This window comes from Mastigoproctus giganteus, chromosome 7 (assembly GCF_048544385.1).
Source record: "Mastigoproctus giganteus isolate SK-2022 chromosome 7, ASM4854438v1, whole genome shotgun sequence".
NCBI classification, from domain to species: domain Eukaryota; kingdom Metazoa; phylum Arthropoda; class Arachnida; order Uropygi; family Thelyphonidae; genus Mastigoproctus; species Mastigoproctus giganteus.
In genome coordinates this window covers 36,757,060-36,773,991 of record NC_143581.1, presented here as the reverse complement: position 1 = coordinate 36,773,991, position 16,932 = coordinate 36,757,060, and the positions used below count along the sequence as shown (strand labels likewise).

The 16,932-nt window shown below is 35.6% G+C and overlaps 1 protein-coding gene across 1 annotated transcript in view; it reads left to right on the top strand.

Moving 5' to 3' along the window:
- The window catches only part of LOC150082820 (adenylate cyclase type 2-like), a 102,885-nt gene that overhangs the window by 24,146 nt on the left and 61,807 nt on the right, over positions 1 to 16,932 (top strand). The window contains exons 3-4 of the mRNA XM_090378292.1: positions 2,175 to 2,540; positions 9,899 to 10,048. Coding sequence (XP_090234418.1) covers positions 2,175 to 2,540; positions 9,899 to 10,048 — 516 coding nt within the window. The remainder of the gene's footprint in view (positions 1 to 2,174; positions 2,541 to 9,898; positions 10,049 to 16,932) is intronic.

The window sequence follows — 16,932 nt, the reverse complement described above, 5'->3', positions numbered from 1 at the left end:
TTCCTTTGCCACCTCCTTTAATATAACTGGATAGATCCCATCCACCCCAGGTGCCTTTCTAATGTTTAACTTCAACAATTTCTTCTCCACTTTTCTCTCAGTTATCACAAAATCATTAAGTACCCTGTTACAATTTGATAAAATTCTGGCATTTTCCTTCCATAATAACTCCTCGTGTGAATGTAGATGCAAAATACCCATTCAGTTTGTATCGATGGTCAACAGTCCGATTCATCCCCTTCCTCTTGTAGTTTATATAAATAAAGAAATCCTTGTTGTTTTTCTTAGTATCCTTTGCCAAATATTTCTCGTAATCTGCCTTTCCTTGCCTAATCTCCTATGACTTTATGACTTGATTACAGACTAGCTTATATCTGCCATTGGCTTCTATGTCGCCTGATAATTTATATGCATCCCATGCATTTTTCTTCTCTGCCACGAGTCTCATTAGTTCATTTGAAGGCACCTCCGTAGCCAGGTGGGAAGGAGCAGCAGGCGTAGCACACGCTTCTTGGTTACATCGGGGTTCGAGCCCATCACCACCAAATACGGAGGATGCAGAAAGGGCAGGGAATGACCACCGCATATCCCAGAGCCATATGGCTTTAGTTGCTAATGCTCCTAAAAACCAAACAACAAACAAACAAACAGTTCATTTGACAACCATTTAGGCCTAAACCTTGAAGAATATTTTTAATAGGTATGAAAAGTCTAATAGCTTCCACGATTAATTACTTGAATGCTTCCCACTTAGAATTTACTGTTGGTAATATCATCAGTTGGTGATGATGTTACTGTACAGGATTTAAAAACTGTCTGAGACCACTGTAGTCACTTTTAAGGAAACAAAAACCCTTTCCTTTAACCCTGATGATAATTATATCTTTAAGTAAATCCCACATCAGTACACTGTGTTCACTGCCACTTAGTGGTTCCCTTATCTGCAAATGCTTAATACACAAATGATAACTGCTGATAACCAGATCAAGAGTATTACCCTCTCTGGTTGTCTCTAGAATATGCTGCTGCAGAAAACAATCATCCAATAAATCCACAAAAGTCTTGCTAGTGTGCGAGTGACCAATCCACAAGTTCCAGTCAATATTTGGGAATTTGAAATCCCCCATTATAAGACATTCTGATTTACTAGCCCATTCTATTTCTGGGTACAATTATCTTTCTATTCTCTCTATAGAAAGTGATACTACAAAATCATTGTCATATGAAGAGGTGATCAGAAATTATGCAGCCAAAAAAAATCTAGGAAAATGAGTATTATCAAAGATTATGCAATTAATTAATAAAAATATTGTTATTTTTCTAGATTTTGTGATGTTTGTAGTATTTGTCAGCTTTTTTAAAATTTGTAATTTGTTGTGATTTTTTCTTTTTTTTATTCTAAATAAATATTCACTTTTGTACCTAATTTTATATATGTAATTTTGTATTATTTTTCTTAAAGAGGCCCCCAAAAATTGTATACACTTCAGGCCCCACAAAACCTTGATCTATCCTATCCTTGGGAATTTGTTCTTCTCTAATGGAATCAAATGTCCTTAATATATTAACTGTTTGAATCATTTTTTATGCAAATAAGTAGTTATTTTATTTTTTAATGACCTACATAAGTTGCTGATTTTGTATGTTTTTTATGTAAGGAACTATCTGGAAGTTAGAATGTCATTGATATATTATAGTAAAGATATTTATTTTATCTCTGATTTGTTAATTCTGTTACTTTTCTCTAATGGGATGGATGTAGCAGAAATATTTTGCACCCAAGGATCTTTGGCATGACCTGATTCTGGCCAATGCAGATGAGAAAGATTGGGATTGCTTCTTGTTCTTTTAGAAACTACTAGAATTTTTTATTATGCTTAAATCCTTGTCTTCATACATTGTGGGCCTACCCAAAGAACATGCAAAATATAAATAAATAAATAATTTACTAAATGCTATTATATATTTTAAACCTTTCAAGAAAACGCTCTCCATTCTCATTCTTATTTATCTGAGTTTGGCATGAAATAAAATAATTCATTTTGCTCTTTGTAATTTTTTTTTATATTATTGATTAATCTGCTGAATCAAAATTTATTTAATTAATTTATTTATGAAATTTATGACTGAAAAAATATTTTTTTCATATGTACTATTACTTGTTTTGTCCTCAGAATCAAAAAATGGCTGTTGTACCAGTAGTAATCCAAGGAGTTTGCCTAATCATCTACTTCACAGTTTTTATAGTGTCCTACAATGAGAGATGGTTCAAGTCAGATAAAGTGAGAATTACTGTGTCCTCTTTCATTGTACTTATCATGCTGATCAGTGTGCATGGAAAAACAATCAGTGAGATTGTGACATCTTCAGAAGTTTTTAATATAAAACATAGTTATTTTTCTCTCATTTCTATTTATGTATTAATGCCGTTTCCAAAGCGATATCAGTGTGCAATTGCAGGAATTATAATTACTATCTTAGAGTTAGTTTCTTCGGCATTTACATATATAATCAGAAAGGAAACAAACCCTGCACTTTTGGTAAGTATTATCATATATCTCAAAAGAAAAACTGTTACATTGTTGCATACAGAATTTAGTTTTCAAATATGGTTTAGTTCTTTTAATTATTTGTTGTTTGTTATTAAATTAGTTGTTTAATTGCCTTGTATTGATCAGAGTGCGTGAGTTTTTTTTTATTATTTATTTATTTATTTTTCACCTCTCTAATGGTGTAATTAACATGTTGGTTAAATGCAATGCCTACTAGAACTGTGGCGAACATGCCAGAAAATAATATTTACATGTGATGCTGAAATGTGCTGTCATTAGGTTAAACTGGCCAGTGATCAGTAGTGTGTTTATACAAAAAGAAAGGTATAGTCCATTTTCTTACAGTAGGTCTCATCATTCTTCATATAACAAAGGTTAAATGACTTAAAAATAATGAAGGTTATGCAAGATAATGAACAGTTAAGCAGCTTAAGAGCAGGGAAGTGTTATAGCATCTATTCTTAAAGAAAAAAATTAGATAATTTACATTTTAAATAATAATTAAAGAAAATTAATTATGCTTTTCTTTAAGTAAAGTTACTTGACAAATATCAAGCTATAGTTTGTGAATGCTTAGCACATATTAGTTAAAAATGACTATTGTTTAATCAGATATACAGTTAAATTTACATAATACTCCATTACATAATTAATAAATTTATTGTGCAAAAATATTAGACAGAATTCAGCCTTGTGTTATCATATTAATTCTTGGTGGAGCTTACCTATGAAGTTGACAGTTATTTCAAGAACAAGATCATAAGCGTTAGTTGCTACCTGTACCTGGCTACAGTGATATCCACTGAAAACCTGCAACAGCTCACACCATAATCACTGAGAGCATTTATTATTAAAATAATAACTCGGACTATTGGTATTTTCCTCATTGTAGACTTTGTCTGGCATTTCGTATAGAATATCGGGTTTAAAAATTTACATAAAACATTATTGAACACTAACTAAATTTATAACTATATATACAATAATTATATTGTGCATACACTAACAGATGAAGTAAATATACTGTTTATACTTGAGTATGTAGTCACAAGTTGAATGTCAAAATTGTATTGTGTGTTATTGTATTGTGTGTATTGTATTGGATAATACACACAATACAAAATTGTATTGTGTGTATTATCCACTGGCTGCAGATTCACTGAGAAACATAACATGTTTATATTTTTTACACTTTCCTGCATAAATCATTAAATGGCAATACAGGAGGTTGCACATCTGATGGGAATAGCTATATATCTTTCAGAATAGTTCATAGCTAAAGGATATAGAAGGAGGGGGACAAGTTGTACCCCCTCTCCTACCCAGTTTGAATGAATCCAAAAATGCAGAATTTGAGTCAGCAACAAGACTTACCAAGGATTTCGAGATGATGTTGCTTATCTGCTTAGGAGGCCAGTCAAGTTACAGGAAGAAGCACTCATTCAAAATGTGATAGCAACCAACCAATTGCACACCTAGATTAGTGGGCAAACTGTGGCTAAAGCTGTTAAGTTGCCATGAACTCTAAAATGCAAACAACCAGGTTAGACCAATAAACCTTCATTGACACTTTCAAGCTTCTTTGTTCTTTTCAATCACTGTCTAAAACTTTATATGTATTTAATTTATCTCAACATCGATGCACTGTACAATAATTGCATAATGCAATTATTGTACATTGTATATGTACTTTCAGTGTAATTAAATTTTTAAATATAAAATTTAATAATTTAATCACTATAATTCAGCAATACAGTGTTCTATGAGCATTTTTAGAAGGTAATTCTGTTTTATTTTGTTAAACCAATATTAAGTTCATCAGTGACAATAATACCAAATTAAACCAATATCACTCACTAAACAAATATGTGAATAACAAAAAAACAACAGCAAATAACAGCTTGCTTTCCATAAAATAATTACTATGCCCTCAACAAATTGACACTTATGTAAATATGAATTATATTATCATTCCAAGGACATACATTGTAATAAGAATTTGGGGATAAAAATGGTACCTTATTGCACTTGATGCATGATGAAGATTGAAAAATAGTACAGAAACTTCCCGACTTATGTAAGAGTTGCATTCCACAGAACGCTATGTAAGTTGGAGAATTTCCCCCGTGCTTGTGCAGCACTCACAACTGTGCTCACCGAATTGATTGAATCAAAAAAGAAATGTTCAACAAATATGTAAATAGAATTATTTATTGTATTTATTCAATTTTTTATCTCATGCACAGGGAAAATTACAAAAGCGTGCAATTTAAAAAAATTCAAAATTATAAAATTACAAAAAAAGAGAGGAGACAGGCGTAACATCAGTCAGTTTTACCTCTCGAGCATCGTTATCAGACTCAATGTCTTCAGCTGATAAGTACGCCACTGCGGAGGTTGAGAGCTGTGGAGATTTAGAAGGGGTTGGCCGCTCAACCTTGTGAAAGAACATATTAATGGATGACTGGACACTGGCTTTTTTCTTTTCATCATAGATTTCTTTGTAGCAAGCAAGCATATCATTCAGGCGCCTCCGTAGCCAGGTGGGAAGGAGTAGCAGTGCGTAGCACACGCTTCTTGATTAGACCGGGGTTCGAGCCCGTCACCACCAAATACGGAGGATGCGGAAAGGTTAAGGAATGACCACCGCATATCCGGGAGCAATATGGCCTTAGTTGCTAATGCTCCTAAAAACCAAACAACAACAACAACAGCATATCATTCACCCCTCTGTTAACTTTTAAGAATTGTTCGCTGTCAGGATCCATCTTCTCAAACCTCGCCATTGCCGATGCAGTTTCACAAAATGCCATTGCCATCTCTCTGGTAATGAAGCATCTTGGCTCCTCATTTGGTTCATCTTGAGTTTCATCAGCATTTTCTTCTTTCACTATCGCTGCCTGGAAGTCAATAAGTTCTTTGTTAGATAATTTCTTTTCTTTTTCCTCTATTAACTCCTCCACGTCTGGCATCAACCTCCAACTGAAGTAGCTCTGCAACCTTTACAATCTTATCTGTAACCCCTTCATATGATTCATCTCTTTCAAATCCTTCGAAGCCAGGCGTCTCCGTAGCCAGGTGGGAAGGAGCAGCAGTGCGTAGCACACGCTTCTTGATTAGACCGGGGTTCGAGCCCGTCACCACCAAATACGGAGGATGCGGAAAGGTCAAGGAATGACCACCGCATATCCCCGGAGCAATATGGCCTTAGTTGCTAATGCTCCTAAAAACCAAAAAATAACAATAATAATAACCTTCGAAGCCTTTTATGTGCCATGGGCATATTTTCTTCCATGTGCCATTTAAACAACTTTTAGTAATTTCTGCCCAGGCCTTATTAATGTTTAAGATGATGTGGTAAATATTGTAAGATTTCCAAAAGTCTCTTAATGGAAAATTTTTCTAATCGTTTACTGCAGACAATGCCTGAGCAAATGTTGTGCATAAATAGTATGCTTTTAAATTTGAAATAACACTCTGATCCACAGGTTGGATGAGTAAAGTCATGTTTGGTGGTAGAAATATGACTTGCATTTGAATTGAAATCATCTAGATGTGTAGGATGTCCAGGAGCATTATCTTATAGAAGCAAAATCTTGAAAGGAATGTCGTTGTCTTTACAATATATTTCAACCTTTGGAATGAAGCAGCATTTAAACCAATCCTGAAAGACAGATATTATTAACTGTGCTCTTTGGTTTGATTCGAAGTGCATGGGCAGGGGTGGCTTCATTGATGCCTTTAAATGCACAAGGATTTCCAGAATTACACAAGCAGTGGTTTTAATCTGTAATCACCTGAGCATTAGCCCCAAGCAAGAGCCTGGTCCTATCTTTTGACACCTTGAAACTTGGCATTGTATTTTCCTCTTTGGTAATGTATGTTTGATCCGGAATTTTTTTTTCCAATACAGAGCAGTCTCATCAACGTTAAAAATTTGCTCCGTTGAATAGTCACCTTCATCAATAATTTTTTCCAACACATCACTTCTCTGCAGCTGCAGAATCGGCACTGGTGACTTCACTGCATACTTAACAAAGATTACTTTTACATGCCAAGGGGTGTTTACCACACATACACATACATGCTGCATTTTTGTTCAATGGAGAAGCTGAACATTGGCTGAAGTTCTGCAAGTTGCAGCATATGGAGACTAGGCACCTGCGAGATGATCGGATCCAGGTGTATAAGGCCTTGAATGGTTTGAGCGGGCTCAATGCTGACGAAATACTTCCGCTTACTTAGATTAAGAACCTGAGGGGGGGGGCATAGATTCAAATTGAAGAAAGACAGTTATAGAATAGATGTGTGGAAGTTTACCTTTAGCCAGCGGGTGGTTGATTGCTGGAACAGACTTCCATCTGTTGTTGTGGAAGTTGATAGTTTAAATAAATTTAAGGCTGAACTAGACAAAAATTTGGAGTGACAGGATGGGTGAAATGGAAAGTTTTTTTTTTTAGCTGATGCTGTATAAGCTTGCTTTCTTGCATCATATGCCTCAACTAATGCTAATTGCTATGCGAGTCCAATATCAGATGCAGATGTACAATATCAGATGAACATCAATGTTAATGTATGAGATATATGATGCCATGTGGGAGAATGCTTTGAAAGAGTTGGACTGCATGAACTGCCTCAGTATTTGAACGTGAACAATATCTTGCTTTTCTGCTGACACATTACAAAGATCTGCCTTGGTGATCAGTAATTATTAGGTGGCCTTCACAGTTCACTGAGATATGATGCTGACAAAAGCATAGGATAAAATCTCTTTAAATGGGATTAGTGTTATATTATCTGTGGATGTTAAATCGAACACCTGTGAAAAACTTAGATGCTAGTCTTTTTTTTTTTACAGTAAATCTGTTCAATATGTATCATGAATAAAAAATTACAAGCTGTTCAAATCAACTGATAATTTATAACCACCCCGTACAAATTATATATTTTTAAAACTGGTGCTTCTTAAGCCAAACCATGTATTATTTTGGTACTAGCCAAATGCAAACTCAACATAAAACAATGTTGAATATATTGTAAATAATTTGTAATATATTGTATTTGTGTGTTTGTAATATTTTGTAAATAATGTCAAAAGTATATCTTTAGGAATATATTGTAAATAATTTCTGAAATTTTTCCGTTGTTTGCTCTGGGGAATGAATTAATAAATTAAGGGGTATGTATTAATAAATATGAAAGTTCGAGCGAAGATTACACAAGATGCCAAAAGGAAGGCCAATTAGAGAGGAGTGACCTGTAAAATAAATAAATTAAATTAAGTTAAAAGTGAGTCTGATGTTAGCAAAAGTAATATTGATACATGATCAGGTATTTCATGAGGAGACTACACCTTTTATTATTATTATTATTATTATTATTATTAGCTACATGGTATAAGGAAGCCTGAGGCTTATGCTGCACCAGCCAAAAAAAAAAAAATTTGAGTTACACTGAGAGAGAGAGAGAGAGAGAGAGAGAGAGAGATAAAGAATCACCAAGAAAGAGAAGAATGATGATATTCAGCTCAGGACCCTGGGTGTGCCAAGCCCATACTCACCAGATGTGATCATGCATCAAGGACTGCATTTCTATACTTGTTCATAAATGCAAAAGAATTATAACTTTCACAAAATATGGACAAGGTAGTCTCAAAGCAGTGTAGGTTGTATAAAATAATTAAAACTAGTTATATATTGTAAGTACAAATTCAGAATCAAGTAGAAAATGCAAATAAAACTTAAGTGGAAATATTTGTAGAATTTAGAGCAATGCAAATGGTATAAGGTTGAGGAGTGAATTGAGGATAGGGAAGGGTTAAAAGTGTACCTGAATTAGATAAAGGTGAAAAGGAAAGTAGGAAAGGAAAGTTCGTATCACAATCGCAGTGCACTAATAGTTTTACGAATGGGGAAAAGTAGAGGTAGAAAGTATTAAGATAAAAGTTAAAAAAAGAAATTATTATAAGTACTGGGTAAGCTGGGGTCGTAAAGCCCAACCTTTTAGTAAGGACCCTGGCTATGTGAGTATTAGTATGAAAAAAGAAACTACTACCAAATACATGTGTAGTGAGAAGTCAAAAATAAGAACAGAAAATGGCTGAAATCTAAATGTGTAAACGTAACAGGTTACTGAAAAACGTACAAAATTATTCCTGGAATATTCAAATAGCGCAAAGTAATGAAATGAAGCAGGAAATGGCAGTGCGAACATATACAGTTGAGTCAATAGCTGTAACTGACACAGTAGTATGTATGAACAGTCCTTAGAACTCATTAATTTATAGTGATAAAGCTGATGTGAGTGAGAGCTGTGAAAAATTGACAATTAGTGACCTCTATAGTTGTTTTGATATGTAAATATATAGAGATACACTAATGAAGCACTGACAAGGAGAAAGCATATCTATATTGGTAAACCTTAATGCAGATATGAATAATAAATATGTGGAAGACAGGAATGTAATAATCCAAAAATGAAAGTATAGGTAGCAATTTCAAAGGTACTGAGAACAGTATTAGAAAAATCCAACAGTTAAAAGGAAAAAAATAACTACTGAGTGTCAAAAAATGTAAAAGGAGTATATGAAATGAAAGTGGGTCAAATTCATATATCCAAAACCAAATGGCATGTCAATAATGCATCAAAATGAATAGAATGCATACGCAATGCCTTATAACATTACACATACACCAAAGTAACTGTCTGTAAACTGTACCAAGCCTAATGAAATATGAAATCCATGTTTGGACAGAAAACATGTGGGCAGCTACCACATAGCTCTTCTTTGGTTTTGTTGTTTTTATAAAAACAAGGACAATTAATACACATGTTAAGAGTATGCAACGGTATCTTGCAGTGTAAAGTTATTCTTAGATGATTTGCAGCAGTGAACCTAAATTATATTTGTAATGGGGCTGTTAGGCCATGAACAATGAAATAAAAGTACTTATGCCACTTATGAAATGAGTAAGATCTCCCAGAGAGAACATTGAGCTTTTAAATATGAATGATGTTGTGGTAAGGATTCATTGTGCTAAAGTTATTAAATTAAATGAAAAATCAAAAAACCATCCAGTCAAGCACCAGATTATGGAGGTTACGGAACCCTGAATCATCCTTTAGTTTTAATTGATACAGTTTGATACTTATGATTGATGTAGTGTTGATTATTTATATGAAATCTTAGTTTAAAGTTTTAATTTCATTGATCATAAAGAGGCTATGATGTAATAATAATAACAGGTGTTCAAATAACTATTATTATTTGAATGAGATAAGATAAATAAAGACAGACTCAATATTACAATAATTGTTTAATTATTGAATTTTCTAATCTTTGGCAGATACTAGCAGATACAGCATACTATACCACTGTAGGACTGGTTGGAGCATATTTCAGATTTCTGATAGAGATCATGAATCGCAGAGTTTTTCTGGACAGAAGGGAGTGTATTGAATCCAAAATAAAAGTTGAGACAGAGAAAAAACAAGAAGTACTGAATTTTTTCACTTCGTATGTAATATTCATGTTAAAAAATTGGACATTTGTTGGGTAAAAACTCATTGTTTTCAGGCTTAGTAACATTGTAGTTCATGACTATTGTACATCTTTTGATTCTGCAATGACTAAAGGTAGTGTATAAAATATTTGATAATAGACATTTTGTTTCAGTTTTTGCAAATTTTGGCTTACCTTTTCTTGAAAAAGGCAGTTTTTACCCAGCCACTGAGAAAAACATTTTTCTTTTATTTACTCAACATTCCAAAACATCCCACAGTTGTTCAATTGTGGATTGAGGTCAGGCGAATTTGGAGGCCAATCAAGATGGGTGATATCTTCACTGTTCCTCGAACTTGCATGCATAGTGTGGGCTTGACGACATGGTGTCTTGGAAGATCCTGTTTCTGTATCAGATAAAATACAACATGGCAAGGTCTCCTAAGAGCTGCCATTAGACCTCACCAGTGAAATGTTTTGTCCATACTTACCAGGGGTCTAGTTCTTGCCAGAAAAAGTGCCCCACATTAAGCAACCACTGCTACCTCCCTGATAGTAGGCCCTACGTACAAAGTGTAAAGTGTTTTGGGTCTAACGGTACCAGGGGTTTCCCACATCTCCACACTGTGTACTCTGTTTGTAACATAGAACTCTGTAAAGGCCAGAGATTTTACTAAAAAGGGTAAATGTGTGGTTGTGTCGTGTAATGTCTTGTTGTGTTGATCCTCTGACCTTTTAGCCATTGCCCACACTTTGCCCTGAGGAGGCAGGTCAGGCATAGAGGGATCGCAGTAGAAGTTTGTACTCTGACAGGCACTGCCACCTAGTTTCCTAAGATTCTAGTGGCATGTAATATAGGGCCTATATATACTAAAAATAAATTAAGCGCTGGAAATTAGGTTAAGGCCGAATTGGAGTTTAAGTTAGGGAAGAGTTAAATTTGGATGCTAAGTTCAGTTTAATTTAGATTAAGAGCAAGTGTGATGGTTGGGTAAGTTAGAATAGGGAAGAAGACTAAAGGCTGGGGGAACAGATAGAATTATGGGGACGACAGGGAAGGTGGCACCAGAAATATCAGTGGATATAAGCCCCACCAGGAGAGAGAGAGAGAGAGGGAGAGAGAGAGAGAGAGAGAGAGAGAGAGAGAGAGAGAGAGGGGAAGGAGGTAAAGATAACATGCGAGGGAGTGTGATACAGATTGCCAGATGGTGCTGGCAGCAGAGCTGCATGTTGTCAGGTGGGGGGGGAGAGACAGCCTTTACTTCATTCATAAGCCACATTCTTACTACTTGCATTCTATTTTCATACTTTTTTCCCTTGCATTTTATAGTAAATTTTTTTCACTCACTCATTCATCTTTTTTCACACACACACCAGGAGGGAGATGCAATGGCGTGTAATGTAAATTTAAATGCTAATGCATAATAATTAAGCTAAATTAAGTAAGAATATAAAAGATTAAAGCTAGGATTAATGTATACTTAACTGTAGCATTTATGGTTTGTGTTCTTTCTCTCACACATTTACACTCCCATTCATTCTTCTGTTTTCATTTCATTTGTTTGACTTACTTTCTGCACTGCACTCTCTAGGTCCCTCAACTTAGCATTCTGATGGGCATCTATGAGAGCTTGAGGTAAAAGGTAGATGCCCTCAAAGAAATTAATATGAGGGCCCATCAAGCTCTCAGCTGCCCAACTCAATGCCAGAGCTCACTCTTGTGCATCAGACAACACAGTGGCAATCTCCAAGACAGAATGTGCTGGTCCCAAAGGACATTAATGACAGTAAGAGTAGGAGATCTACAGATTTACTTAACAAGTACAGGTCAATTTTGAAAAAAAGTCATGAGTTAGGGTTAAATTTGAAAGTGTCTGCAATTCTGCATAGACATGATAGGAGGGAGTATATGATGAGAGTCTTGTCAATTAATTCGGCCCTGGAGAGATTGTGCAAGGCTTGTGGGGTAGAATTTTTCTCAGCATGGTCTGTGCTTGTTCACAGGAGAGATTGCTTCTACGGGGATGGGATACACTTAAATAGAATGGGTGCAAGAGTGTTTGCTGATGCTATTGAGGCAACGTTAGGTAGGTTGGAAAACTGCTAGCTAGGCGGGATTCACAGACTAAGAGGTTAAAAGTAGCCACAGGCAGAGTTGAAGGTGATTCTTGCACTACTTCTACTAGAATGGCAGTGGCCTGGAGGGCAGGGTGCTGGGAGTTTTAGGACTGATGGCAGTCATCATGAAAAAAAATAAATACATGGGGTATTTATAAATAAATAAATATTTGAGGTGTATAAGGCCTTGAATGTGTTCAGCACACTGAATTCTGATGGGATCCTTCCACTTGTTCAGATTACGAACCTAAGGGGGCATAAATTCAAATTAAGAAAGGACAGATGTAAAATAGAAATAGATGTGCGGAAATTTGCCTTTAGCCAGCAGGTGGTTAATTGCTGGAACAAACTTCCATCAGTCGTTGTGGAAGTTGATAGGTTGAATAAATTTAAGGAGGAACTGGACAGGCATTTGGAGGGAATGGTGTGATTTTTTTTTTTTTGGCTGATGCTGCATAAGCTCATACATTTGCTTTCTTGCATCACATGCCACTACTACTACTACTACACCAATGCTAGAAGTACAGTAAACCCCCGCTATTCGCAGGGGTTACGTTCCTGAGAAATGTCGTGAATACCGAAAACGCGAATACTGAGTTATGGCTCCCATAGTAATAAAGGGGTTCCGTTCCAAAGTATGAAATATATAAGAAAAACTAGTCTAAAATTTTGTCTATGTATGTATTATATGTACCTTCATAATATGACTATGTACATAGTGAAATGCAAGCATATGGCATCGAAATGAAAATAAGAAACAATTTAATATTAAATGTAATATTTATTAGAAATTTCAAACAAATCTTTCAAACCAACGGCTTTGCTTGCTAGCAAAAAAAACATCCCGCCACTGCTATCACCAGTTTCGCTAAAGTGTTGATAAAGGAGTTTTGCCCTTTCGCGAATGATGAGTGAACTTAATGGAATTTTATTTTGAGTTCGGTCTTCTATCCACAGATTTAAAGCCTTTTCCATTTTTTCCAATTTAACATCACGAGTTACAGAGCAAATTTTTGAAGCAATTACCACGTTTTCACGGACACTACGGCGGATTTTTTCTTCCGATTTTTTGATTGATCGTACCGTTGACTCATTGATTTTATAATGTTTTGCCACTGAGGAGACACTTTCACCATTAGAAATTTTGTCTAATAACTCAATTTTATTCGCTAATGTCATCACCTTCTTTGATATTTTCACGTTTCTCTTTTTATTCGTAGCCATATTTTTGTAGGGGTTAGAAAGAATTTGTCCACAATAAAGCCACTTTATTCTGTTAACACACTCGAAAAAGTCTGTTTTACACTGCAAAACGGTAGATTTATCATTTTTGTAAGCATATAAATTTATAAATTGATAAATTTATACAATTTATAAACATATAAATTAAAAGCAAATGACGAAACCTTCCACGAAAAACGCATAACACATACTGAACAAGGATTAGCGAGAAACATCCACGCTTGCGATTTTGTCACCCCTCTCCCCCCGCCCACTGAGCGCTGTTTTGACTGGGAAAGATAATTTTAGCCACGCCCATGTTTTTTATGGCGGAAAATATTCACGGCGCTTTAAAATTCACATTTTTTTAGGTTTCATTTTATATTAAATCGGCGACCGCGAATACAGATACCGCAAATAACGGGGGTTTACTGTACAGTAAATAAATTTGATGAATTTGAAGTGCTGGTCAAAACATCAAAGGTGGCTATTGTTGGGATATCAGAGACATGGTGTCACACAGATATTAGGAATGCAGAATTTAAATTTGGGGACTAGTGTGTACAGAAAGGATAGGATAGGAAGGGAGGAGAGGTTATACTGTTAAGTAAGAAATACATAAAATTAGGGAAGTGCATCCAGTTGACATAGATGGACATTGCAATGTTGAGTCAGTTTGGTGTGACATAAGCACTGGGAAAGTAAAAATGAGAGCAGGAGTGTGTTATAGGCCTAATGAGTACAATGAACAATTGTACAGAGAAATAAAATGGGCCAGTAAATCAGATTGTGTTATCATGGGGGATTTTAACTTCTCGGATATTGAGTGGAACTTGTGGGTTGGTCACTTGCACACTAGCAAGACTTTTATGGATTTATTGGATGATTGTTTTCTGCAGCAGCATGTTCAAGAGGCAACCAGAGAGGGTAATACTCTTGATCTGGTTATCAGCAGTGATTATTCATACATTAAGAATTTTCAGCTAAAGGAACCACTTTCTAAAGGATCACATTGGCAGTGATCGCAGGGTACTGATTTGGGATTTACTTAAAAATATAATTATCATCGGGGTAAAGGGAAGGGTTTTTGCTTCTATAAAGGTAACTACAGTGGTCGTAGACAGTTTTTAAATTCTGTACAGTGGGACCAACTGATGATATTACCAACAGCAAATTCTAAGTGAGAAGCATTCAAGGAATTAATCATGGAAGCTACTAAGTTTTTCATACCGACTAAGAAATATTGCTCAATGTTTAGGCCTAACTGGATGTCAGATGAACTAATGAAACTTGTGGCAGATGAAAAATGCATGGAATGCATATAAATTATCAGGTGACATAGAAGCCTATGGCAGATATAAGCTAGTCTGTAATAAAGTCATAGGAGATTAGGCAAGCAAAGGCAGATTACAAGAGATCTTTGGCAAAATATGTTAAGAAAAACAACAAGGATTTCTTTACTTATATAAACTCTAAAAGGAAGGGGATGAATCAGATTGGTCCACTTGATATCGATGGTTTTACTCTTGATGATCCTGCTCAGATAGTTCCTAATCTGAATGAGTATTTTGCATCTGCATTCGCACATGAAGTGTTATTAAGTGAGGAAAATGCCAGAAATGTATCAAGCTCTAACAGGGTTCTTAATGATTTTGTAATAACTGAGAGCAAAGTGGAGGAGAAATTGTTGAAGTTAAACATTAGAAAGGCACCTGGGGTGGATGGGATCTATACAGTTATATTAAAGGTGGCATCAAACGAACTAAGCAAACCCTTAGCGTAATTATGAGAGCATTCTTGGACTCAGGAGAAATCCCCATGGACTGGAGATGTACTAATGTATCCCAAATTCACAAAGGGGGGGGATCTAAGGGTGACATTAGTAATTACAGACCAATTAGTTTAACTTCTGTTCCAGGTAAAATAATGGAGTCAGTGGTTAAAGATGCATTGCAAGATCATCTAGACAAGACTGCAGCAATAATTTAGACACAGCATGGGTTTGTTAAGGAAAAGTCTTGTCTGACAAATTTTATTGTATACTATGATGTGGTTACAAAGGAACTATATGCAAAAAATAATTTTGATATCATATACTTGGATTTCAGGAAAGCTTTTGACACTGTTGCACATGGAAGACTACTGTACAAATTGGAACAGAATGGTATTAAGGGTAAGTTGCTACAATGGATCAAAGGGTGGTTCAGTCAAAGAAGACAGACGGTAGTAATCAGTGGATGTCTCTCTTTGTGGACTAATGTTATTAGTGGAGTCCCACAGGGTTCAGTGTTAGGCCTACTGTTGTTTTGTATATTTATCAATAATATTGATGAAGGTATATCAGGCTTAGTGTCGAAGTTTGCAGTTGTTACAAAGGTTGGCAGGGTTGTTAATGACAGTAATGGCAGTGTGCTACTGAAATAGAATCTAGAAAATTTGGACAGCAGCTCAGAAGTGGCAACTGAATTTTAACATTGACAAATGCAAAGTACTGCATATGGGTAGAAGTAACCCCAGAGAAATGTACCAACCGTGTGGTACTACACTTAGGATAGTAGAAAATGAAAAAGATCTGGGAGTGATTATGCATTCAGATATGAAGTTTTCTGAGCAATGCAGACAATCTGCCAGAGCAGGTCATAGAGTATTGTAAATGATATACAGGAATTTTTCTAGCAGGGAAAAGGAGATGATTATCGCTTTGTATAAGACAATGGTCAGACTATGCCTTAAGTATTGTGTACGGGTCTGGAGGCCTCATTTTAGGAAGGATGTAGAGTTGCTTGAGTGTGTACAGAGAAGGGCAACAAGATTGGTGAGGGGAATGAAGGGGTTCCCTTACCAAGAAAAGCTTAATTTCTGCAAATTGCAGTGGCTGGAGACTTGGCACCTGCGAGGTGATTTGACTGAGGTGTATAAAGCCTTGAATGGGTTGAGCATGCTGAATTCTGATGGGATTCTTTTGCTTGCTCAGATTACGAACCTGACGGGGCATAAATTTAAATTGAGGAAAGACAGTTGTAGAATAAATGTGCGGAAATTTGCCTTTAGCCAGCGGGTGGTTAATTGCTGGAACAAACTTCCATCTGTCACTGTGGAATTTGATAGCTTAATTAAATTTAAGGAGGGAACTGGACAAACTTTAACAGGGAATGGTTGTGCGAAATTGTTTTTTTTTTTTTTACTGATGCTGCATTACCTCATACGCTTGCTTTCTTGCCTCACATGTCTCTATTACTATTATTCTTCAGTCGTGGTGCAGGTTTTTGCAGGCTGAGGAGAATGCACTGATAGTGTTTGTGTTGTTAGTAAATGTTTGTTAGTATATATAAAGTAATGTAAGTTATTATTAACTTTGTATTCTTTTGGCCAATTACATTTGCTGTTTTGCTCATTCCTATTCACTCTCTCTTTCACTCGTGCTCAGTCACTCTTTCTTTCACCAAAACTGACATTTATTCCTTTTTACGGTGCCTCCGTAGCCAGGTGGGCAGGAGCAGCAGTGCGTAGCACATGCTTCTTGATTAGACCAGGGTTCAA